The 26,365-nt window shown below is 40.6% G+C and overlaps 1 protein-coding gene across 1 annotated transcript; it reads right to left on the reverse strand.

Moving 5' to 3' along the window:
• Positions 1-488: 488 nt before the first annotated feature.
• On the reverse strand, positions 489-25,735 carry LOC149319127 (ras-related protein Rap-2a-like). Its single transcript, XM_089511152.1, has 2 exons — positions 25,251-25,735; positions 489-4,556 (listed from the first exon to the last, which is right to left on the reverse strand). Exons 1-2 carry the CDS (start codon positions 25,562-25,564, stop codon positions 4,319-4,321), a joined length of 552 nt encoding a protein of 183 aa, XP_089367278.1. The 5' UTR covers positions 25,565-25,735; the 3' UTR covers positions 489-4,318.
• Positions 25,736-26,365: the final 630 nt, after the last annotated feature.

A 26,365-nucleotide genomic window follows, 5' to 3' on the forward strand; every position in this document is an offset into this window, starting at 1 on the left:
CAATGTCAGTTAGCTGGAACAATCGTGTTAACGTTAGCACTAGCACTGCTGAAACAGGACGATCAAATCGAAGCTAACAAGTGTCAGTTTGCAGTGTCATATCAGCCCTAAGAGGTAATCATCAAGGAATAGCAGGATATTTATGCACAATGGTGTAGTTTTAAATCAAGGCTGGTTTGGAATGCAATAGCTTTTAATATGTATTGCAAATATTTTAGTTCAGTCTCTTGCATTTCTTGAAATTAGGATGCTTTACCAAAACCATCCTACCAAACCATGTACAACACACACACACACACACACACCCCTCATCCCAAACCATTTGGCATTTTATGTCCTTTCCAAAGAATCAAGGCACTGAGGGTTAAATGAAGTCCAAATAAATAAGTAAAGCAGTCAAAACACATAGCTGGCTCCTTGCTTTGTCTTTGAACCAGAAATGAAAAAGTGAACATACAATGAAGCCAAACAGGGATTTCATTAAATAAATTTATTTGTTAAAATAATTTAACTCCAAATACAACTGCTGAGTCTGCATTGAGTTCTATGTACAATTTGACTTATTTTGAAACCTCTTGATTTAAACAACTGACACCTTACAAAACGTACTCCATTTTTCCAGCTATCAGTTGTAACACAGCTCAATCATTAACTGTTAAGTATCTTTATTCAACTCTAGGATATCCCAAACGGTCAATTGTTATACCTAGTTTTCAAAAACACACTGCAATCCCTTCTGGAAACCCTGATCAAGAACTGACAGAGGAACCATGCACATTTAAATTGCTGCAGTTGCCAAATTTTCTTTGTCATGGAGTTTTGTAATTACAGTCCAATCAGTGCTTCAGTTGCATACTGGTGAAAAGCCATGAATCCCCTCACCTTAAACGGACAACATCTTTAGGCAGCATGTGTCATGTTGAAAATAAATACTGGTAAGTCTGCCCACAGAACCTAATGCTACTTTTAAAACAGGAGTGGAATTAAAGTCTATTGTTGGTCCTACCAGGAGAAGAAGTCCAAGAAGTCCTCAAAAGCTGCTATCAATAAGTGGAAGGCTGTGGACTGGATGGGCGAGCAGGGGAGGGCTTATCTTTAACAACTTTTAGAACAGATGCTGGTTTGATCTACTTTTGTAAGAGGGGACAAAATGTTTTCAAAAGAAGTTGAACATCCTACAACAGTATCAACTTAAAAAAAGCCAGCTGCAGAAAAATACAAAGCTCTACAAGAATAGCTAAAGAACAGTGGGTCTTTGGATCAAATGATAATATTTTAAGGCATGTTATACCCAAAATAGTGGACTATCATTGGAATCTGATTGGGATACAAAAATAAGCAGTCATCCTTGACAAGCAACTTGCAAGATCTACAATGGCACTGATGCATGCCGATGTGCCACACTGCTATATCTATAAATGGAGAAACACCGCTATGGCATTTTGTTGGAAGATTGCAAGGTTTACATCTGAAAAGTGCCATACATCCAGAGGCATTCAGCCAGGGTTGTCAAGTGGCCCAGTTGAGAGGGAGGCTGACCATCACCTTGCCTAGTTTCTTTAAGCCTATCTTCAGTGTCAGCCAATGAAAACTAATATAAAAAGACAGATGCATCAAAGTTATGGCTAGAAGAGCAAGAACCTCATCAGCACCACAGGAAGAGAGGGAGGAACCACACAGCACTGGCACTGCTTGGATTGGCACTAGACAACTGGTGATACCAGACACCTATTTTATCTGTGATTTACCCCTTCACTGGCCTAAACACATGTCATGAGGGGAAAACCCATGTAAATGTGATTATCTGTAGCCTTTAATACCCCTTCTGCTGATTTAAAATATTTTCATTAAATATACCCTTGAGTGTCCCACTATAGCCATGTAAGCAGGATCCAAGTAGCAAACAGTCTCCTGGAAATTATGTATTTCATACAATGGTTACACTTTTCTGGGAACACACAATGCTTTGTCTCTAAAATAGCAATGAAGTGTTACTATGGAAGTACTCTGAATTTTTATTTTGTTCAAAACTACCATGTTATGTGAGGACTTCTACATGAAAATCATGCCCATTTTTACCAGAAATTCCATGTGTGCCTGTCATTCATTTTACTTATGACTACATTAACAATTTGACATGCAAAACAGGAAACTCTTTTTAATCAAATCGGCAAAATATGCCATCAAAATTAAGGTTCTAATTGCTTACCTCATTCTTATCTGAGAGGTGAGACTTGTTATTTTCTTAACAGACAAATCTACAGCCGTATAACATTCCTCAGATATTTCAGGGAGTGTGAACTGCTGATAGTTTTCCTCTCCCTGAACGCATGCAAGTTGTCAATATGAGATGTACTAAAGGTGCCACAACTTTCAAGGCTGTCCAAGCTGCCTGGGATAGAGTTACATTTCTAGAGTAGGACTTCATGTTTAGCATTACACTCTTTGTTTCTTGATTATGAAAAAAAAATCATGCAAGGACTAAGGCAATAGTGGCCCATGATCATCCATCATTATTAGCAAATCACTAGGAAAGTAAACTAAATGACAAGTATTCTGCTGTGTAAGAAATAAAGTGGCAAAGTGTTGTCTCATGTTTTTTGTATTTTCTTCAAACACACTTTAGATTGCAGGCTGTTTTTCTGCTGATGGAGGCAAACATCTCAGAACTCAAGTTCATTACAGCATTTGTAAAAGTTTCCACACCCACCCACCCACCAACACATACACATACACACACATACACACTCACAAGACACACACTCATCTCCACTCGTCTCCACAAAACACTACACAGCTACTTCACAAGATTGAGAAACCAATCGGTGGGGTGGCATTTGGACCACAGGCTCAGTGATATTGCATTTTAAAGGCCAAATTTAATCCATAAAGGTCCAGCTCAACATGATCACTCCAGCATTTCAACCTTAGACATTCTGATTGGAGACTTCCTTGATTGTAAGACATCAGAATAGATATAACAGGTGCTGTTAAGTCATGCAAATTATAAAGTATTTCACTGCTATGAAAATTAAGATCAGAGGCAGAGCACCATTTCAAAACAATGTTTTCACTCACTACTTGTCACAGCAATAACCAGGGCAACAGGATCACTGTATGGCAGCAGCACCTGACTAGCATGTTAGGCAACTGAAGACAAGAACCTCTTTCTTGCTCACATACAGAATTACAATATTGTGTATTCAACTTCTGAGCCAAAGTAACTTCACACAGTTATTTCATTTAACGAAATTGCCAACATTAAAGCTATAAAATGGCAAATTTGAATTCCATATGTTAGTTGGGAATATCACATCAAAGACATAGCCCTTAAAGGCAAGAAAGAAACTGGTATCCTTAAACTGAAGAATGCAGGATGCTCACAGTCCCCATGAGGTTTCTGCAAGAAGGAACATCTGGATACAACATGGCTTCATTTTCCTTACAAGGTGGTACTTGTTAATGTGCTAAAAACTTTCTTCGTTAGTAAGGCTAAGCAATTTTTTTACCCCCATCACAGTTGCTTCTTCTTGGTTCAGTAAAGAGATGAACACGTTGCCTGCTTTGTAAACAGAGGGTTTGTTTGGTTTCTTGACTGAACAGCATCCGAAGCAATCCACTACGTTTGAGCAGCAAAGCAGAATATTTTAACACATTCCAATGTCCCACTGTTCTCTTCTCAAGCCGTTGGTTTTTTTCAGAGCTCCTCACTTTACTTTCAAGTAATGATAGAATATTTTCCTTTTCGCATGACGGGATCATAGAAAATAATCAAATTTAAGGAGGGGGGGAAGGGGGAGAAAACCACATCAATTTGCCAAAAATCCTACTAACACTTGTGTCAAAGATGAGATTAGCATATTTGACTGAGTGAGCTTGGCCACAAGGGACAAGTCCTGAAATTCAATATGCAGACACACAAATTTTGTTAACTTTTACTTATCAGTAGAGAATATGCAGAGTGCAAAGGGTCTTTTGCTGGTGCTCTCCTTTTCACCATCATCAACTCTTAGCTTAGAGCTGTAGCTGGCGCCTGACAAAGCCAACACACATTGTTTGTGCTCACCCTGTAAAACTGTTGGCTATGCCACAGAGTTGCAGGTGTAGGAGATGTGCTGCAGGTAAGTGAACTTTAGAAGCTTATCCCCAATTCTTTTGCTACACAGATCAACTTCAAGGTTCCTTTTAGAGTTTAATGTCGTGACTCCACTTTGGATTTATCCCACAAGACCCAACTTTAAATCACGAAGTGAAGTAGCCAGTTGTATAACCTTACCAAAAATACAGCCAACTGGGTCCAATTCCATCATTCGGAATGCTATTGTATATTACATGCAGAACAGCATGGGTCATCTTTATCTGGCTGAGAGGCATAGTTCATCTGTCTGACAATCTCTGCAAAGAGCTCATCCACCATTGTTTTACTTTTAGCAGAAGTCTCCATAAACGGGCAACCCCATTCTTCGGCCAGAGCTCTACCTTCACTCGATGACACTTCCCTCTCACTCTCCAGGTCCACTTTATTTCCAACCAAGATTACAGGCACCTTTTCATACCTGCAATAAGATGCATAAAAGAAGGTTGAAGTCCATTGCAAACTTTGGGAGAGGGGCAGAACACTAGTAAAGTAACACAAAGCTTAAGACTGGAAAGAAAGTAAAAGAGCAACTTAAATTTGTTAAACTGTTTTGGGGACCTCTAGTATGTTAGAAGAAACACAGTTACAGCTGAAAGATAATTACGTTCCAAAATGGAGAACATAAATTACTTTTATTCAGTAAATAATGCCAAAGCTCTTAAAATGTTCACAGATAACAGGACAATCTCTGATCTCCACACATTCAGAGGATGGTAGAAATGGAAGTCTATGTGTTTACAAAACATATCCATATGGACTCTGTAGATACCACTGCAAAATATAGCAATCCAGCTCCCCATTCTTGCATGTACAACTGTATACAAAAAAAGCTCCAATCACAACTTATGCTGAATCCACAGAGGCTGGACTGGGGACAGTGTACTCAGTTCTACTTATTCCTTCACAGATACTGTAAATACAATTTTCCAGTGAGAATTAACACCATACCCCTCCATCAGAGTAAACCCACCCTACATAATAAACTAGTTCTTCTGTACCCGATGGAATGCTAGCAGCCACACATCTTTAGCATTTAGAGCACATGAGAAAGGGCAGTATGTGTTCTAAATTCCTCCAAAAAAGGGAGAAATCTGATATAGTGACAAGAGAATGGAGTTAGCCTGTAGAGCCCCACTTCATAACACCCATACACATCACACACATTCTTTGGCTGTGTGGATCTGGACAGCCTTTTGAACTTCCTCCTTCACTTCCTTGTCTGTTAAATCTGAACTAGACAAATGGAAAGCATCATTTGCATGCAATTCCGAATGTGTAACTACACTGAAATGCGATCTCCCATTCTGAATTTGTGAGCAAATAAACGATGGTTTGCACAATCCAAACACATAAGGAAAAGGGAGTGTGAAAACCTAGAACCTGGGCAGAAACAACCATTCTTATTTGGCTGCGAAAACCTAAAGCAGAGCACTGATAACATGTTTTAGTACTTTAAAAAGGAAATGCACAAAATATGCTATCATTTTAATGTCAAGGAAAACCCATATGAATCTCTATGAGGGGAAAAAGACTTACAATCTAGTATGGCTTGGAGCTGGGACAAACTTGATATGAATTTTACAAATTAGGAAAGCCAAGGTTATAACAGATTTTCATTTAATTTCAGCCTTTTCCAGATACTACTGGTATTTTTCATTTTCATGGCTGTAATCACAGGAGGAGGGAGGATCCTTGCTGCTTCCAGGGGTATGTCTGTAAAAAGGAAACCATGCTGCATATGAGTAGGCTTTTCCTGTGGTTTGGAACCCTGGCTATAGGTAATTTTTCTTCTCCTTAACAAATTTTCCCCAAGTACAGGCAGTGGGAGAGCATATATAGCTCTGCTTATGTTCTGTATGATTATGACTGTATGGAAGATAATGCCAGAAAAGGGCTTTTGAGACAATGTGAAAAAGTTCTTGAGGCCAGAGAAACTGAGAATACTTAAAGTGAGAAATTTATCTTCCTTTTCATTCAACAAAACAGAAAGCAAAACACAGATCATAGGATTTTATACTCTATGCGTATTCAGTCATTCAAAATGTAACCAGAATGGTCAAAAAATACCTTGCAAAAGAGGCAAGGCATAATCTGGATCTAAAACAAGATTTCCAGTCCTGCTGAAAACACAGGCTGTGCACTCAAATCTGTCAGCCAATCTTCCTGTGCATGCATGCACTCCTTGCAGCCCTTTGCCTAAATACTGTAGGCACAGGAATGATAAACAAGCAGACAGCTTACAAAAATGAGTCATCCCAATTATTCTGATGAACAATGCAAGTCAAGGATAGGAAATCCAGCTGCAACCCCTCTAGAATCCTAATTTTGCCACAATGAACAGCTTCAGTGTTCCACCAGAAAAATACAACTTATTTTGCAAGATCCCAAAGACTTATCATAAAAGTTTCAATAAGCTGAGTAACAGAGCTGCTGCCAACGCCTCTACAATAATGATGCACTTAAATGTTCTAGGACAAACAAGTATGACATTTGATGTGTGCAAATTAATAGGAAGCTCCCACCCCAAAAATCAGACACCTGGAGTTGGAGGAAGAACATCTGCAGCTAAGATCATTTTTTGTTCTACATTGGTAAGCTTTTACTCAACATACAACCCAGCTAAGCAATTTTGGGTGTGGCGCATCTTTCTCTTATGTTTAACACTGTAAACAACTTAGACTGGATATATATACCTTGAAGTTAATTATTTCAATTGAAGAGTCTAAACTAAATTATGACCTTTTATTACATTTCAGTTCTGCAGAATTGAGATAAGTAATCATTTCTTTTAGAAAACTAGTACACTCATCCCTCCACATTTGCTGGGGTTAGGGACACAGGACCCCGTGAATGTGGGAAAACCACAAATAACAAAAACACTCAATCAAACCTTTATTACAGTCAACAGACCTCCAGGCAAAAAAATGAAAAATTAAAAACAGATCAAAACAGTTACAACCAGTTTGACATAGCAATGACATATTGAGCATAAATATGCAAAGTCTGTACAATTAAAAATAATACATTCAGTTAGGAGCATATCTAGCCCTTGTTGTGCAAAACAGATCCTGTACGCTATAAAATGAACTAGGTCAAAAGGGGATGTTTACTGTTGATTACTAATACCAGTTATTTATTCTTGCTGTAGTAATTATAGCCCTGCGTGTCTTGATTGCTGCAAAACAAAATTTTGCCACCTCTTCTGTAACCTTTTTATCAGTGTCCTTCAATAGATATCTTGTACACCAGCCCTGAGATCTTCCTTGAAATTTATCTAATAAGGGTTTAATTAATCTCAGTCTGTCATCCTTGTAGAAAATACATATGAGAAGGAATATGTGATATAGATTCTACAGACCCTTCTCCACAAAGGCACAGACGATCTTTATATTCAACATGTTGAAAATGGCCTTCCAATACTGCAGATGGAAATACATTAAATCTCGCTTTAGAAAATGCCAAGCGATATTTGGGGATTGTGAGATTTTTCAAGTAGTTTGCGCCACCCTTTATATTAAATTCTAGGCCTAACTTAATGGGAGAGCACTATGTTTTTATGTCAAGTCGAAGGCTTTCACAGCTGGCATCCATAATTTTTTTATGGTAGGTTTTTCGGGCTATGTGGCCATGTTCTAGAAGTTTATTCCTGATGTTTCACTAGCATCTGTGGCTGGCATCGTCGGAGAATGCTGCATGGAAGTGAGTGACCCTGGGTTGAGAGAAAACCCCCTGACCCTGGGTGGTTTTCATTTGCACTTGCTCGGTCTTGATATTGGTGTTTTCCAAACAGAGATGGTGTAGCCATAGGAAATCCTTTGAGCCCCATGAAAGCAAACTTTTATATGGAATACCTTGAAAAGCAAGCCTTGGAAGCAGCACCAAAAAGCCCACAACATGGTTCCAATATGTGAATGACACTTGGCACCACTTGGAGCCACAGAGAAGATCGGACCATGTTTCTGAACCATATGAACAACATCCACCTAAACATCCAATTCACGATGGAAAAAAAAAAAAAAGAAAGGAACATTTCCATTCATGGATGTCCTAGTCATTCACAAACCAAAATAACATTTGAGCATAGGAAACCTACACACAGAGACCGATACCTACACAAGAACTCCAACCATCACCCAGGACAAAAAAGAAGCACAGTAAAAACACTGGTATGCTGGGCAAAATGGATAAGTGAACTCCACTTTCTGGAAGATGAACTGAAGCACCTAGAATGGGATCTACAGGCTAATTGTTACTCCAACTCAGACATCAGAAGAGCTGCCAGACCCAGAAAAACCCACAGGAGTGAAGACAAACAACCACCCAAAGGGAAGGTATTTTTACCATACATCAAACAAGTCACAGACAGAAAAGGGAAACTGGTGAGGAAACACAAACTCCAAATGGTCTACAAACTGGCCATGAAAATCCAGCAAATGCTAAACTCAGTGAAGGACAAGAGAGACCCTCTCACGGCCACAGAAGTTTACTGCATCACGTGCAGTGCAGACAAGTCTTCATAGGACTCCAAATGCAGTGTTCAAATACAAATCAAGGAACATGGGAGACACTGCAGAGTGGATCAACCAGAAAAATCAGCAGTAGAAGAACACATTATAAACCATCCCGGGCATAAAATGCTATTTGAAAACACTGAAATTCTGGACCATGCCAACAACTATCAGATCAGAATGCACAGGGAAGCCATTAAAATCCACAAACACCTAGACAACTTCAACAGGAACGAAGAAACCCTTAAAGTAAACAAATAATAATAATAACAGTCCTGAAAAACACCAAAATCGACTCAGCAAATGCAAATGAAAACCACCAAGAGTCAGGGGGATTTCACAGCAGACAACGAATCACTAATTAAATAGACACACTGAGGTCATGCCATTCAACAACACACAGGTTAACATGTAAATCACTTCCTCTCAACCCAAGGCCACACAGTATATATACCCTTCTCACTTCCAGGCCAGCATTCTCTGAGGATGCCAGCCACAGATGCTAGAAAAATTTCAGGAATATACTCTTCCAGAACATGGACACATAGCCCAACCCCCCCCCCCCCCCACAAAAATCAATGTTTTCATTTGAGAGAACACCTCTCTAGGAATCTCTAGGTCCTCCAGTGCAACTCTGTGGTCAACGTCTGCCAGACCACAGAATTGTGCTGGAGGAGCTACAAATGCCTAGTGGAGTGTTCTCTCTAGGAATCTCTAGGTCCTTCAGTGTGACTTTTGGCTAAAGTTGACTACAGAATTGCTCTGGAGGACCTATATATTCCTAAGAGAGAACATATTAATAAAATCCGTGAATACTCAAATCCGCAAAAGTCAAAACTGCAAATGTGGAGGGATGAGTGTACTAGTTAACAGGAGATAATTATAATACATTATGCTTGTTGTAACCACCCTGATGATGAAAATTTTAAAGTTTCAACCAGGTGAAGATGCAAAAGAGTAATTCCTGAACTTCTGAATAAGTAAATTTTGTACTATTTCCAGGCAGTGGGGCAGTACCCAGGGCAGATAACTGGACAGTTCAATGAAGTGTCAATAGTGTATAGCAATTCTAAAAACAAAATAAATAATAAATGCAGAAATCTAAGGTAAGAACCCAAGCCCACATGCTGTATCTGCATTTAAAAGTTTCCTTACATTCATTAGCAATATGTGATATTGCTATACCATCACCAACAAACCTCCCTCCAGAAACTAGGGGAAAAAAACAGGGCTGATTATAAGTACATGTTTCAAGCCTTTTAATTCTATTGGAAAGGTTTCCGAAGAGGAAGGCAGTGTCAATCAACCTGTCAGAAAAGTGTGGCTTCCAGGAGGAGGGGGCATCACAACGCTACATGTCTCAGCAAACCACAAGAATTGATTCAACACAACTGGTCTCAGCATGTCACATGTCCCTTCCTCCTCTACTTTCCCAAATCAAGACACATACTCAGAAATGCACCAAGTGCACGGTGTTCCCGAAACATTTTAGAAAGCAGACGTTTAAGGAAGATTTTACATCTGCAGTCAATCCATGATTCATGCTTGACTAAATATTTTTATTTTAATGCAATGCTGCAATGCAGAAGTTAATAGCAACAAGACAAAAAGATGCCGTGACATGTTCTTTCAAGCAAAGCAGTTTTATGTCGGGGTTATATATGCCTACTACAATGTTGGTATACACAAAAAGAATGTAGTTTTTGGAAATAATAAAGCCAGACATGCCTCATGATGGGTATCTAAGCTCTGCATGCTCAGACTAGTTAGGGATCTACAGCAGGAAAGCTGCTCATTTGTGGTGAAGAAGGGGGGCATTTGTTCGTTTTTAAAGAGGCCTGCTAATCTTGAAGTGCAGCTGCTTGGGTTTTAGCTTCATTTATACATTAGACTCCAACTTAAAGTACTTATTCATTTTTCACAGCTAGCAATCACAACTCCTTTGGGGCATAATCCCTTCCTTTGTTTCATAAGGGAGGCATCCAAAAACAGACTTAACTGGGAATTGTGATTCTCAAACAAGAAAAGTCCCTATTACAATGCCAGTTTCTTCAATATATTGCTGAAAACACATTTTAAAGGTCACAAATCTATATAGGAAGCAATTGCTTGGAGGTACAGCTAGCAGAGAGAAAATGACCACCTTGAGTCATAGCTTAGCACAACTTGAATACATCACAATGATCCTTGGGCTCACTCTCACTCCTCAAGGTTAGTTTAAACTGGAGATGGAGAAAGTGTAGCCTCAGGACTCCACACTGCCCCAAGGCTGTTTTTGTGGCCTCCAATCACTCCAGGCACCTTGGATTGCCCTTCTCCTGGCCAAAAAGTGGTTGAATTGTCTCTCTTGGAAGGCTACAGCAGTGGCAATTCATCTTTTAAATAGATTACAGAGCCCTACATTGTTTAACAGTTTGAAAACTGTTTTTCAAAACCCGAAGTGAACATCCAATATTATGACCCATTCACAAGGGCACTGGAGAGTCCCAGGACTGCTGCAGTTTCCAACCTCAGTTTTAGACAACAAGCTTCATAACTAATTATTTGAAAATTGTTTTGAATTTTTTTATTTCTATCTATATCCCACCTTTCCTCCAATGAACTCATGGTAGTAGTATACATGGCACTCCTCCATCGCACTTTATCTCCACAATAACCCAGTGTGGTAGATCAAACTGAGACAGGGACTAAACTGAGGTCATCCAGTGAATTTGAGTAGGGACCTGAACTTGGATCTCCCAAGTCCCAGAACTACATTCTAACCACTACACCATAGTGACACTGGTTATCTACAATTTGTCAGTCTGGATAATACAACAAGAAATAGTAATCTAAAGTGAAAGCAAAATCTTCTGAACTCCTCTCAGATCCGCATGAGAGGAACAGTGGAGAACAGCATGTGTCTAAAGGTCACTGTGGCTGAGTCACATAACACCAAACCAGTGTCAATCCAAACAGTTGCCAATATTAAAACTTCATTATGCATTCAGAATATATTCAGCCTATGAAAAGATCCGGTCTACTACAGAATTTTTTTTAGAACGCATCCGACTATGAACCCTCTCTCTTTAACACCACCTGCTTTTGAATCTTCAAATTATACTGGGCATTTCAGAATAATCAAGAACCTTTCCTATATGGAAGGAGAAGCTTCACAAGTGATGTGAACTAATACAATGACCAGAAAAGTAATGCTAGATAAAGCCACACATATTCTACGACATTTTTATAGTGAAAGACAAAATGACATGTAGAAATTGTTTTAAAAAATAATCCAGAAAAACAAATCACACAAAGCCATATATTAGTCAGAGTTGCATTTCTTTAAGCAATACCTATTTAATGTACATTAAAAAAAGAAGCCTTTTGTGGAAAATCAAAGTGAAATGGGGAAAAATCGTGAAATATAAGGGGCACCATTACTATGCTACTGTATGTGGTGGGGCTTGAGCATCCACTGATTTTGATATCCTTGGCCGGGAGGGGAGGCTGCAAGCAAACTCCAGTAGATACTAAGGGCCCACTGTACAGAAGAATTGAAATGAACACATTTAAAACACAACAACTGTTGTTTGTATAAACCAAAACTACTTAAGAATGACAAGTTAACATTCAGTTAAGAGAAAATGTTTAAAGACTGGCAAACAGGTATGCAACCTGAAGAAATAAGTAACTTTCTTTTCCTCAAGTGCCAAAGTTAATATTCTGACAGTGGCACATACTCTATTTTCTGGCGTATAAGACTACTTTTTATCCCAGGAAAATCTTCTCAAAAGTCGAGGGTCATCTTATAGAGCGGGTGCTGAAACCTCCGTGCCAGACTGGAGATTCTGCAGTTGCCGCATATGGTGGGGGGAGCTCAAAAATGGCCGCATCCGCATCTCCACCATATGCAGCGACCGTATGAAAGCAGGAAGGGCGGCACTGTATAAGTACGGTAGAAGAAAATACACTCACCAGGATTCATGGAAAGAAGTGACTTAACACCATCCTGATGACTAGGTGAGGGGGCGCCTCACTAGGAAGGTGTAAGTGAAGGGCAGAGCAAGCTGCAGGCGTCTAGGACGCCTGGGGTATGGAAAAAATACCTCTCTGATAGTTTTGGAGACAAGGAGGGCTGGGCAGACAGGGAGAGCTGACCAATCCAATCAGGCTTTGTATACAACAGGTTTTCCTGCTAAGTACTTGCATGTCATTAAGCATTTGAATTGAAATTACCATATTGAAATTAAATCTGATGTTTAGTTATTTTTTATTTGCTGTGCATCGGAAGAGAAGTAGTCTTATATGGCGAGTATATCCCAAACTCTATATTTTAACTGGAAAAGTTGGGGGTCATCTTATACGTCGGAAAATATGGGTACTTTTTTCTTTAAAAAAAACCCACACTTTTATGTTTCGTTTACTATAATTACTGTGTCAAGTGCTCTCTTAGAAAAAGGATGGTGGGATACCGCATTTATTTTACTGTTCTAAGGACTTAATACTTGACTGCTTCCTTGAACATTTCAGCCCAATTAGTCCACTATAAAATATTTTCACCAAGCAGCATTTACTGTGAGTCCTGCTTTTTGACATGCAGATTTTCACTGTTGAGTCAACTGAGGACAAATCTATGCAAAATATTGATATAAACTGTCATAAAATTACTAACACCTGAGTCAGTGTGAAGTGCTTGGAGGTAAGCAAGTTTGCAGTACCAAGACACCAGTAAGTATATCAATGAGCTTTTACAGCATGGGGAGGGGGCAAGGGTAATGGTTTCTGAAGCTGCATCTACACTACAGAACTAGCCCAGTTTGGCACCGCTTTAACTGCCATGGCTCAATGTTACAGAATTCTGGGATTTTTAGTTTGGGAGCTATTTACTGTTTAGTGCCACAAGAACTATAAATCACAGGACTTCATAGCACTGAGCCGTGGCAGTTATGGCATTGTCAAACCACACTAATTCTGCAGTGTGGCAGCAACCTAGGTTGCCTCAAGGAACGACATCTTAAAACAGTATATTCATCCAAGTACAACAAACTTTGTCCTGAGGTGCTACTAATTAGAGAGCTATTACTGATCACGATTGAAAAACATATATATCCATTCTGTTCCTTCATAATTTTTCTGTCTTGAAAAAAATCAATGCGAAAATGCAGGAGGGTTGCAAGTGAAGACACTGTCACCTTCAGAAGAAGGCACTGCAATTGCATGGTAAAAGCAACATCAGGAAGCATCCTGGGTGTTAGTTGTACTACTTGAAGGATGGGCATTGGGGGCAGAGAGTTAAGGAAAAAGCAGAGCATGACATTCTGAACTCATGGAAGAAAAGAATGCAAAGGGATCTTGTACCACCTTTGAGACTAACTGGGCAAAAGACAGTGTAGCATAAGCTTTCGTAAACCTGGTCTGCCTTAGGGTGCACAAGCTCTGGGGTCCAATTCTCTCCCTCTAGTACCTACCAAAGATCATACAAAGCCCATGTTCTTACTCTGTTTTTGTGTATCCTGACACTACTAATGTTAAATTTGTGTCCAACATACTTATGTTTACCTGCTGATCTGTAGTTCTATGCGTGACATGCCACTCACCTCATCCTTTTAAGTATTCTTCACAATGTAGGTAAAGTGTGGCCCATGGGCCACATACAGTCCCCTGGGCCATTTTTGGTTCATCCTATTATTTTATTTTAGTAAGGAGCTTACTAAAAACCAGACAAAAACCATAAGTCAGTGGTTCTCAAATGGTAGAACCAGACCCTTGGGGGAGGGGGGGGACAAGACTTTTCGAGGGGGGGGGCACAAGACTTGAAGGCCCTGATCACCCCTCCTCTTCTTCCCAAACTTTTTTTCTGTCCTGGAAGATATGTGTAAAATTCGCATGTGTTAAGTACTGAATTAATTTAAATAAATCTGTTCTAATCTGAACAATGCTATTTCCTTATCAAATGTTAAAATATGAATATGCATGAATATGCAAATGAAAATATGCGTACTAAACAAAATATTTTTATATAATAATAATAATAATAATAATTATAATTATAATTTTTATTTATATTTCCCGCCTCTCCCTGCAGATCGAGGCAGGATTACAACAATAAAACAATTCCATATAAAATACAACCGTTAAAACAATGACATTGTCCTATTAAGTCACTAAAATAACAGATCATCAACTAACATTCATACAAACAGATCAGAAGTGGAGTATTTAAGAACTCTTATAAAAGATCAGGTGGGTAGGCCCGCCAGAAGAGATCTGTCTTTAGTGCCTTCTTGAAGGCGTCTAAGGTGGTGATAAGATGGATCTCCTCCGGCAAGCTGTCCCACAATATATACATTGGGGAGGGCATAGTGTCCGCATGTAGATGTAAAGAGGGTCACAAGGGTAAAAAGATTGAAAACCACTGCCATAAGTGACTTCTGATCACTTCCTACTTTTAAAAAGACCTCTCCTAGGCCTAAATTGGCTAAGGTGGAGGACATGGAGAAAATGACTCTCATCCCTCGTAATAGGCATTGAGTGCATTTTGGAACTTTTAAAAGGTTTTTTGTGATGGGAGTGTGCCCACAGGGGTGCAGCTCACCAAAGTTTCCTGGAGCATGGCTAATGCAGCTCCCAAGCCTTCCAATGTTCTCCATCCTGGCTTTATGGCCACCACTGAGATTGCACTTGCTACCCCATCACCGTGTCAGCATATTTGACATTTCTGTAACACTGGCCACTACACATGAACACCTTTGTATATATTTCTGTCAACTGGCTTTACTCCAGATATCTGTGAAAGTGAACTGAGTCCACAAAAGCTTGTGCTGAAATAAATCAGTCTCAAAGGTGTTGCTAGACTCCTTCCTTCTTTTCAAAATTTTATGGGTACATGTTATCTAGGTAATATCTAGGTATGTTGTGAAACTGTATCTCTTAGCACAAACAAACTGGAACTAATTCATGTTCTACATATAATTCAGAATTTATTGCACAACCCATCTTTCCCCATGCTAGTGATGTCTGAATCTGCACTGCATTAAGTGTATTTTCTAGACATGTAGGTGGGTAGTGGGGTTTTGTTGTTACAGTAAAAATTAATCATAATTTTAGATCCTGACATTTCCATTTACTATTAACTAATGTACTATCTCTGGCAAGGTTTTTAAAAAATTCATATATTTACTCTCTGGAAATGAGCAAGGAGAGTAGGCCAATATATTTCACCTTTATATTTTAAGTAAAAAATGTTATGGAGCTATTTTAAATACTCTCAAAATCCACATTTTAATTGAATTATTTTGTGCTTATCAGTAAATCTGTTTCTGCCTATCAATATTATTATTGATATCTATTCCAATTCATAATTTTTCAAGTTATACAGCTGTCACTTTTATACAAATCATACACTGGAGTGATTCACACACAAAACAATCACTGGATCCACAGGGAATCTAAGATACTCTACAACTATTCTATTAGTTAGCTACATTTGCACTGCAGAAATAATCCAGTTTGAGACCACTTTAACTGCCATGGCTCAATGCTATGGAATTCTGGGAACTGTAGTTTTGTGAGACATTTAGACTTCTCTGTCAGAAAGCCCTGGTGCCACAACAGACTACAATCCCCAGGATTCCATAGCACTGAGCCATGGCAACTAAAGTGGTGTCAAACATTATTTCTACAGTGTGGATGTAGCCTTAGTTAGCAATTTCACATTAGCTTTTCAATGCACAAGTACTGTACATATGTAACCAGTTCAAAAGCTTAATACATGTATTCATGTTGGGTTGCAATTGCTAACATTGACTCCTTTTTGGTCTTCAGTACAACATACTGTACTGACAGAGAAGCTGCATCCACACTGCAGAAATAATCCAGTTTGACAACACTTTAGCAGTCATGGCTAAATGCTATGGAATTTTGGGAACTGTAGTTTTGTGAGGCATTTAGCCTATAAACTATAATTCCCAGAATCCCATAGCACTGAGCTGTGGCAGTTCAAGTACTGTCAAACTGAATTATTTCTGCAGTGTGAATGCAGCCTAAGGGCTAGAAAATGGCAAAGTATCAAAAGTATTTCTTGCATACTTGCTAATAGTGGGAACTAATGAGTAGGTGTTTGTTGACTTGCTTAAATCATATTAAACAGAACTTTCAATTGCATTTTGTAGAAGTAAGAAGTCTACCCAGTCCTTTTAAAACATTAGTCATTCCCAAGGGATTTCCCAATGCACTTGTTGTTTGCTTTCTTGGACACTGCAAGACCAAGGTGGATTGTTCCTGTCCCCTTGATGACTGCTACTTTACTCTAACAGTGGAGTGGGGACTGTGCAAATGGCAAATAGGAAATAGGAACTTCAGCATAGAGATTACAGATGCTTCTGTCATAACTGCCTTTCTCCATTACCTCTTTTCCAGAATGTCCAGGATGACTGTACAGTATGCACCATTTAAACTATCACATCTATTTTGCCTACCAATTTATTTTTGTAGACATTTCTGAAGTTAATCATATAATCAAAACCAACTGATATTAGAGGCAAAGGAATATCAGGGTGTCAAATTTTCATGTTTCAGATTTCAAAGCTAACCATGGGAACCATTATGTGTATATACATTCAGAAGGCAGCGAGTGGCTTTCTAAGGGTCAAAGCACACTGCAGAAATAATCCAGTTTGAGACCACTTTAACTGCCCTGGCTTAATGGTCAAGTCTACAGAATTCTGGGAATTGTAGTTTTGTGAGGCATTTAGCCTTCTGCCCTGAGAAGCCCTGACAGAGAGCTATTTTAGAGAGCTTTAGTGCCACAAGAAACTATAGTTCCCTGAATTCCCTAGCTCTGAGCCAGGGCAGTTACAATGGTCTCAACCTGGACTATTTCTGCAGTGTGTTTTGGTCCTAAGACACATAGGGAAAAGGGCAACTCTCCACTACTAAAAGAATGTAGGAAGTCCTTCCCCTTCTACAGTATGGAATTACAACACTTCAGGGTGACTCAGGAATTCTAGTGCAGTGCTTATTCTGCAGGACAATCTTCACAAACAAAATACAAATTATTTCCACTCTGCGCCTCCATCACACACTACATAATGAGAAGGATTTTGATCTGCTGTTCCAAAAGGCCCTACAGTCTTCAGGCAGAGAGCAGAACACATTCTTTCTGGGAAGGTATGAAACTTGGGGGAGAAAGTCCCCCCCCATGATAGAAAAATATATTAAAACCCCATTTTATACATTGCCCTTACTAAACAAAGACAGGTCATTTGATATTCTATAAGCAGTCAACTTTGTTTTAACTCCTGACAGCTTACAAAGGTGCTTTTTTTCAACTCCATTCTAATGGCTCTTGCCTGGTGCAATCCTGGGGTGCATCTATCCGTAATAGAAATTAGTTAACACTGAAGCCAAATTCTCCAATGTTAGAGGCTTTATTTAGCTTACACATTGTAAACTGCTTAGGGAGTGCTAAAGTGCACTGATAAGCGGTATAGACATGCACTTCCTATTGCTATTAATCTGCTTAAATTCAAATACTATCATAAAATTGTTGACACACATAACCTCTGTATTTTCCATTTATTTCTCACTGCTATTTTTCAGGTTAAATACTCTGGAATTCAATAATATTTATGGCATGATCCTATACATGCTCTCAGAAGCAAAACCTGTTTATTTCTAAAGGGCATACACTCTCAGATAAGTGCATATAGGATTAATGACCAAGTCATTCTTGAAGAACCCTGGTGGTGCAGTGGTTAAATTCCAGGATTGCAGCCACTCACTCACAAACGGTTGTGAGTTCAATTCCAGCCAGGGGCTCCAGGGCCAACTGTTCTGAGGTCACTAAAATGAGTACCCAGCTTGTTGGGAGCAATTAGCTTACACATTGTAAACCGCTTAGAGAGTGCTTAAGTGCACTGATAAGTGATGTAGAAATGTACTTGCTATTGCTAACCTTAATTATAATGAACTTGTAAAGATTAATTTTAAAATGGTTTTAAAATATCTTTTAAAAATCAATTTTCAGACTGTTTTGATAATTTAGAACGCGCATCCCCCCCCAAAAAAAAAAAATGTCTAGTGGAGGGAGAACTATTATAATGCATCCAAATGGGGATTTGTGAAAGACACTGGAAAATACTTTTTCAATAAGATAAAAAAATTAAAAGTAATATTGAACACAATCAGTTACATGCAGTAAGTTAGGCAAGTTCAGTTTCCACTCAGATCAGCAGCACAAGTTAGTTATGACTTAAGTCTGTTATTTCAAACAAACAAACAAACAAACCAGCTTCATTTATATACTACTTCATACTGAATTAACAGTGTCTAAGCGGTTTACAACTGTAAGCTAATTGCCCCCAACAAGCTGGGTACTCATTTTAACGACCTCAGAAGGATGCAAGCCTGAGTGAAGCTTGAGCCCCCTTAGCTGGATTTGAACTCGCAACCTTATGGTTTTGAGTGAGTGGCTGCAGTACAGGCATTTAACTACTGCGCCACCAGGGCTTACAATGGAAATCAAGTTCAACTAACGGTGCGGATCCAGGTTCAGTATCATTTTCCCTATCTTCCCAGGTCTAAAGAATTTGGAATGAAGGCATCATTGAACTTTCTTGCACAAATTCTACTTTAACAGGGTCAAAGGTATCCTAAGCTTTATGAATATATTCCTGAAGATAATAAGAGCTTAAAGACTATGGCAGAAAGGTTACTGAAATGAACATGGAACAACAGGTGAGCAAACTATAAAGGACACAATTAGCTGCTGTAGGGAAACCTTCAACATAATTTTTTTTAAAACAATTCCCATCAGAACAATCAATACTTATACTTCCTCCACTTAAGAAAAGAGAATGCATTAATGTTCTGAACTTTCCTTTAAGTATGCTATGACATGCACGCAACACATAACATCACAAGTGCTTGTCCAGTATTGCTGTCTATTTTCTGCTGCCTTCTTCTGTTAAGGCATATTCATATACTCTCTTGAGAGACATACCCACCACTCATTGCTGTACTGAAACTCAGAGCCCTTACACTTTGATTTTGTTTTAGTGCTGTAGCTTGCTATATTTGTGCCTCCATAACTCTCCATCCCCAAGACAAGTTTATAATACAGTTCTACTCATCTGTATCTTTAGCAGAACAAGATACCTTGTCCAGAAGAACCTTCAGCTATTTTTGTTAAGTTGGTACAAAACGTGGCTCTTTAAAGACTGACACAATCTTCCTACAAAGTTAATGGAAGACAAGAGACAAGGATTTAGAAACATAATTACGCAAGAACCAGCATCTTTCAGGTTGCTTCATGCTCTATAAAATTCTGTCTTTTCTCTCTTCTACATACATGGTTATATAATTGTCTTGTCACTATATTTTAGAGGAAGGAATGAGCAAAACCACCTCTGAGTATTCTTGCTAAAGAAAACCTGTGAAATTTATGGGATCACCATAAAATAAACAGCCAACTTCAAGGCTCAGAACAATTTAATCAGATCCTATTTTTTCACTGTGGAATTCAGCTGCCAAAGCTTTGCTAATGGGATGGAAACATGATAAAACTGAGCTACAATCATTTTGCAACATGCCTAGAAGGAGCAAATCCACACAGTGACATGTAATTTTGGTCACATGAACTGGTCTAGAACAGCCATGGAGAATGTGTGGCCCTTTAGACACTAGTTGGACAGTATCCGCCATCATCCCTCACTACTAGCTATGCTAGATAGAGCTGATGTGAGTAGTCCAATAGCAGCAAGAAGATTAGGCAGCCCCAACCTCTAGTCCAGAAGAACCAGTGTAATTTGCATAAAAACAGTAGTTTGGTGTGTTATAGTATATCCCAAAATTAGAGTTCAGCATGAATGATGCAGCCTGTATTCCATGTAGAATTTCTGTATCTGCCCAACTACATGGCACATGTCCATGGCAAATTACCAGTATTACTGCCCCCCCCCCAGAAAATCTTGGAGACCTATATAGGAATCCCATTTTACTGGTCACATCTCTACAGAAGTAGGGGATGGAGGGGAGTGGGAAATGCACTATTACCAGGTTAGCAGCAAATGAGGCTAGTTATATTGAGGTAACTTGCTCACAAGTTGCTATGCATCTTCCTCACTGAGAACATGATGTACAGAATACGCTACAGATTTCTCCAAGGATATAAGAACAGAAGCATCTTCATTACAACCCACTTGTATGCCCTTCCTCTAATAAAAAGAAAGTAATTTCCCACCGAAACAAATATAAATACTGTGTTTTGTAGGGAGAAATTATATAAACAGGCACATAGCAGTAGCATTCTACCATCTGTATAGCACCAATCTGGATTCTCCCCATTTTTTGTGTGCCATGACTGGTTATCTTTGATGTTAACAAAATTTATGCTGAAGAAGAAGCCACAGAATTTTCCCAACAGTGTGCAAAGTTAAAGAGTTAAAAACTAGTCCATGATTTGGTGGATTTTAGTTCTTTTACAGAACTCTAAAAGTGCTAAGAACATATAGTATGCATCTTCAAAGTGTTTATCAAAGAGTTTATCGGATAAACATGGATAAGAATACAAAATTAACTATTGGGGAAAATTATAACCGGGGGGCCTGTACAATTCTAACAGGAAGAACAAATGATTTGTCTTATTTGGGGACTACTGCTCACTCGACAGACAAAACCAACTTGTAGAAAATGTTACCGTTACCCACAAAGAAAGAAAGAAAAAAAAATCAGTAACAAGACATGTATTTTAGAAGCAAATACAGGAGTACTACTAATATACTTATAAGCAAAAATGTTAGTTTTACAATTGAGGCCCCATAACCTAAAGGAATATAGGAGGAAAAAGTGAACTGGGTGCTTAATAAGGATGGTACTGGTGCCTGACAGACCAGTGGAACAGGAATGAGAGTGAACCAGGGAGGAAAACAACATTCTCTTGTTCTGCACAGCCAGGTACTGTACTGGCTATAGCTGTACCATCTGGCCATCTTTCTGCTCAAAGCTTCCTTTATTTGGTGGGGACCAAAGAATAACTGTCCCTCCCTCTTAATTATATTGAGGAATACTGCAACAAAATCTTAACAGAAGCCTAAAGTATTCTGATCAGGACTTCAAAAATTATCTGGATTTTCTTCTTGGTGTGCCTCAGTAATGACTTATTGAGATAAGGAAAGACTTTTGTATTGTGATGTTTGGGCTTTCTCTGTTCTACTATACCCAGAACCAAGAGTCAATATAACAGATAAAATCTCAGACAAGTCACTTATACTTATGTCAACAGTTATAATAGGTTAGATTACATTCCGAGAACAGGTCAAATTTTTGCTAATAAGAGGATTACTGGATGTCTAAGGAAATGACAGCAATTTTGCACTACACTGCACCTGTCCAATTTTAGCTGTACTGCAGAGCAAAAAACAGTTTTTTGTTGTGGAGGCCTGGAGGACAGACAGACTCTAGGCATAATTCAGCATCAGGTTTGAAGTTAAGAAAATTCAAATAAAATCAGATGTAATGGTGACTAGGTGTGACACTCCTCACTTGAATTAGCTGGGTTATTTTGCTCAATTTATTCCTTGTTCTGGAACCCACGGGCACTTTCCCTGCTCCCTAATTGCACCTATTATCATGTGATTTATCAGCCTCCCTACTATGTAATTCTCAGGAAGGCCTCCTTTAGTTCTCAGTGAAATATTACAAGTGGGACTGCACAAAGTAGAAGCCTCCCTGTGGTTGCACTACCAAATCTGGTCACCAAATCAGGCCCACCAGATGCCATCCTAGTTTATATTCATAGGCTTATGAAAACTGATCTATACAGGGTGGCCTCCACTGAACTGTAGGCCACATTTCTTGAAGTATGCTGCAACATGCAACACATAACATCACTAGTGATTTTTAAATCTAGATATTAGTCCCATACTTCAGTAAATGCACTGAATCTACAGAATACAGCCAGCCCTTCGAATCCATGGATTCTTTACCAATGGACTAAACCATCCACAGCTTGAAAATATTTTTTAAATATATAAATTCCCAAAAGCAAACCTTGCTTTTTGCCAATTTTTATAAGGTACACCATTTTACTATGCATTGTATTGAGCATCCACGTATTTTGGTATCCACGGAAGGTCCTGGAACCAAACCTCAGCAGATACCAAGGGCCCACTGTACATTTAATCGTATTCAATGGTTATACTCTGTGTGTGCATGTGTCTTCAAGTTGCCTGTTGACTTATGGAGACCGCATGAGTTTCATAGGGTTTTCTTAGGCAAGGAATACTCAAAGGTGGTTTTGCCAGTTACTTCCTCTGAAATATAACCTACAGCATCTGGGTATTTGTTGGCAGTCTCTTATCCAAGTACAAACTAGGGTAGAACTTGCTTAACTTCCAGGATCAGACAGGATCTGGTGCCGTTAGAGTATTTAAGACTACTCTAGTCAGGACTAAAAACTGGATTAAAACCAGAGGTGAAAATCATGCAGTCATACAGAGGTTGTTGGCCTGCAATTTTCAGCACTCCTCACTTTTGCTGGCTGGGACTGCTACGACCTGCAGTTCAGCATTATCTGGATTCCCAAAAATATCCTGAGTTAGATCTTTTCTTTGAATGCCAAGTTCTTCCAGTCTCCTGCTACACTTGATTACTGATACTTACCTACTCACAGTATTATATTTGGTATATCTAAGCTTTCTTTCTTGTGTTAACTGTAACCTTCTCTAAGCAGTGTTACAAATGACTGACACAGAGGCCCCTTAACCAGGCTAACCTCAGGTTTGTCAGACAAGAACAAGTTAAGCTGCAAGTGGTGGTACCTACAGCGAGGTGGTTTTAAAGTAGACTTTATTTTTCTATACATGGGTGTTGAGATAAATGTTCATTAGTGAATACTGCAATTTTGATTTATCCTTTCTAGGGCAATCCTAATATAGTTTTTGAAAAGATGCAGCTTCTTGAATTACCTTCTTCAGACTCATTTAGCAAAATAATAGCATCTTGCCTCAATCACTTCAGTATGATAGAGAAACAAGTCAAAGCTTTCCCCTATTGCAGATGGGGAGAAGCTCTCCCTCCCTCATCCATACCTCTCCCCAGACCAAATGCCAGCAGTTCAGGAGGAAAAGGAAGGTGTGATGCCTTATTAAACCTTACAAGGTAAATAATCCAATTTAAAAAGAAAAAAGAAAATGTAGGAAACGCCCTAATCCCCAGTTAGTTGGAGAGAACTACACCCTATCAATGTGCAAAGGGCTTTGTAGCACCTTTGTGACTAACTGAGAAAGAAGTTGGTAGCATAATCTTTTGTAGACTGAAATCTACTTCAGAGTGCTACAAGACCCCTTTACATACTGTTCCAGACGAACACAATTATGTCCTTGAATTCAAGTAACTTGTTATAAGAGAACTGGAAAGACAGTGTTTAGTATGGGATGCAACTGGTTCTAATACTTTTAGAGAGCATTAGTCTGCCCTTAGAGGCAGAAAGGAAAAAATCCAAAGCCACCTGTCCAGTGCATACTTGCAATGCGTAGGCACAGCATCAGTTCATGCACATCATCGTGAGAGTAGGCGGCAACACAGGCACACAGAATGCTCTACAGACGCAGAGAGCTACGTGACAGGAACAGGGCAGCAAAGGGACACCAATGCGCTCAAAACATTAGAGATATGTGCACAGAAACACAGAGTACAAACACTAAGCAAAGCTACGTGTGACAAACTGAAGCCGATTGGTGCTGTGTTAAGTCAGGAGTCGCAGAAGTTATGGAAGCTGTAGGAGATGCAACACAGAGGGAGCACCGGAAGTGGATGGAATGAGGAATTGAAAGCTCTGTGCGTGGGAAACAGAACTAAAGATAGACAAGGACAGCTCTAGGGACAGATAGGTTTGGAGGCAAGGAAGGGGCGGCATTATCTCCACATCTGAGGTGAAGGCCCCAGTGGGCACAGAAATACTGTTCCCCCCAAAATAGGACATACCCTTAAATACGCCGTAGCAGGATTTCTAAGCATTTGCCCAATATAAGCCATACGCCGAAAATAAGGCATAGTGCTAGGGCCTGGCGCGGAACGGAAGGGGGCAGGAAGGAAGGTATGCTGTTTGAATGCTTCATGTGCCCTAAGAGGCTGGAAGCCGCACCAAAGCCATGCTCCAGTCCTAAAGACCAAAGCACAGCTTTGGCGCAGCTTCTGGCCTCTTAAGATGCGTGTGTCATTTAAACAGCATCCCTCCAAAGTGACCAGAAGCAGCTTTGTTTTGGCCTGTCTGTTCAGGCCCCTGCTTCAGGAGGAGAGAGTCAGTGTGTTGTAGTGTGGCTTGAGCATTGGAGCAGGGCTCTGGGTTCAAATCCTGGCTCAGCCAAGGAAATCCACTTGGTGGGTTTGGGTGCGTCACATTCTCTCAGCCTCAGAGGAGAGCCATGGAAATGCATCCACACTGGAGAGACAACCCAGTTTGGCACGGCTTTAACTCTTTGTCTGTCTGCTGGCTATGGAATTCTGGGAGTTGGAGTTACACTCTGGGCCCACAACCAACTCCAACTCCCAGAATTCCATAGCCAGCAGACAGACAAAGCGTGAAAGCGGGCGAAGGGCCTGTGGCTCTCGGTCCGTCTCACCTCTTGACGCGGATGATCTGGTCCCGCATGGGCCGTATGTCCTGGAAGCTCTGCTGGTTGACGAGGCTGTAGACGAGGATGAAGCCCTGGCCGTTCTTGATGTAGAGGTCCCTCATGGAGGCGAACTGCTCGGTGCCCGCCGTGTCCAGGATCTCCAGCACCGAGGGCGAGGCGTCCACCTCGATCTCCTTGCGGTAGAAGTCCTCGATGGTGGGGTCGTACTTCTCGATGAAGGTCCCCGTCACGAACTGCACCGTCAGCGCCGACTTGCCCACCCCGCCCGAGCCCAGCACCACCACCTTGTACTCCCGCATCCTCCTTACCGACCAGGGCCGCCGCCACCACCGCCGCCGCCGCCAGCATTCACCCCCCTGAGGCCTCCATCGCCCCCGCCTCCTCCTCCGGCCCCGCCATGGCGCCCAGGAAAGACAGAGGAGGAACCACCTTCACAGGCCGCGGCCGCCCTGCTTCTGGTCCTCCTCTTCCTCCTCCTTCTCTTGCTTCTCCAAAGCCCCGCCCCTTCATTCCTCGTAACCACGGGAACCACCAATCGCGAAGCTCCTGGGTGCCCCCGTCACGTGATCCGAACCGACGCGTCTCCGCCAATCGCAGCTGAGGAGCGGAATGAGTGACACCCTTTCCTGCCCGCCTCCTTTTCCTTCCTTCCTTCTTTACCTCTCTCTGTCTCCACCTCCTCCTCCTCCCACGTGACAGCCTCCCACAGTAGCCTAGGAAACGAGAGGCCCGCCTCATCACCACAGCACTCGTTCACTCTCCTCCTCCTCCCACCACCACTTCCCTTCCCACAGTAGCCTTGGAAACAAGAGGCCCGCCTCTCAACACACACCCACACAGCACGCGCCTGGCTCGGAGGCGGCCAATCGGAGCCCGCTGTTTAGGTCACGCCCCGTTGGGGCGGACCAATCAGATGCGAGGAGGAGAAAACGTTCTTTTCTGACTCGCTTGTCGCTCTAGTGCGGGGGGGGAGGGTGGTCCCGTTGCTGCTGGCGCGAGCTGGGGGCGGGGCTTGCGCGAAGCGGGACGGTTGGGAGACCGTTGAGGGGGAAGGGGCGAGGGCGGAGCTTCGCCTCAGTCAGGGCTCAGTGTGTTTATTA

This window comes from Sceloporus occidentalis, unplaced genomic scaffold, assembly GCF_023333645.1.
Source record: "Sceloporus occidentalis isolate IW3139 unplaced genomic scaffold, rSceOcc1.0.p SCAF_2, whole genome shotgun sequence".
Taxonomy (NCBI): Eukaryota; Metazoa; Chordata; class Lepidosauria; order Squamata; family Phrynosomatidae; genus Sceloporus; species Sceloporus occidentalis.

Coding starts and splice junctions, on each gene's coding strand:
- LOC149319127 (XM_089511152.1), bottom strand. CDS start 25,564: ATGCGGGAGTACAAGGTGGTGGTGCTGGGCTCGGGCGGGGTGGGCAAG. Junction 4,557..25,250: donor CAGATCATCCGCGTCAAGAG/GTGAGACGGACC, acceptor ATCTTATTGCAG/GTATGAAAAGGTGCCTGTAA.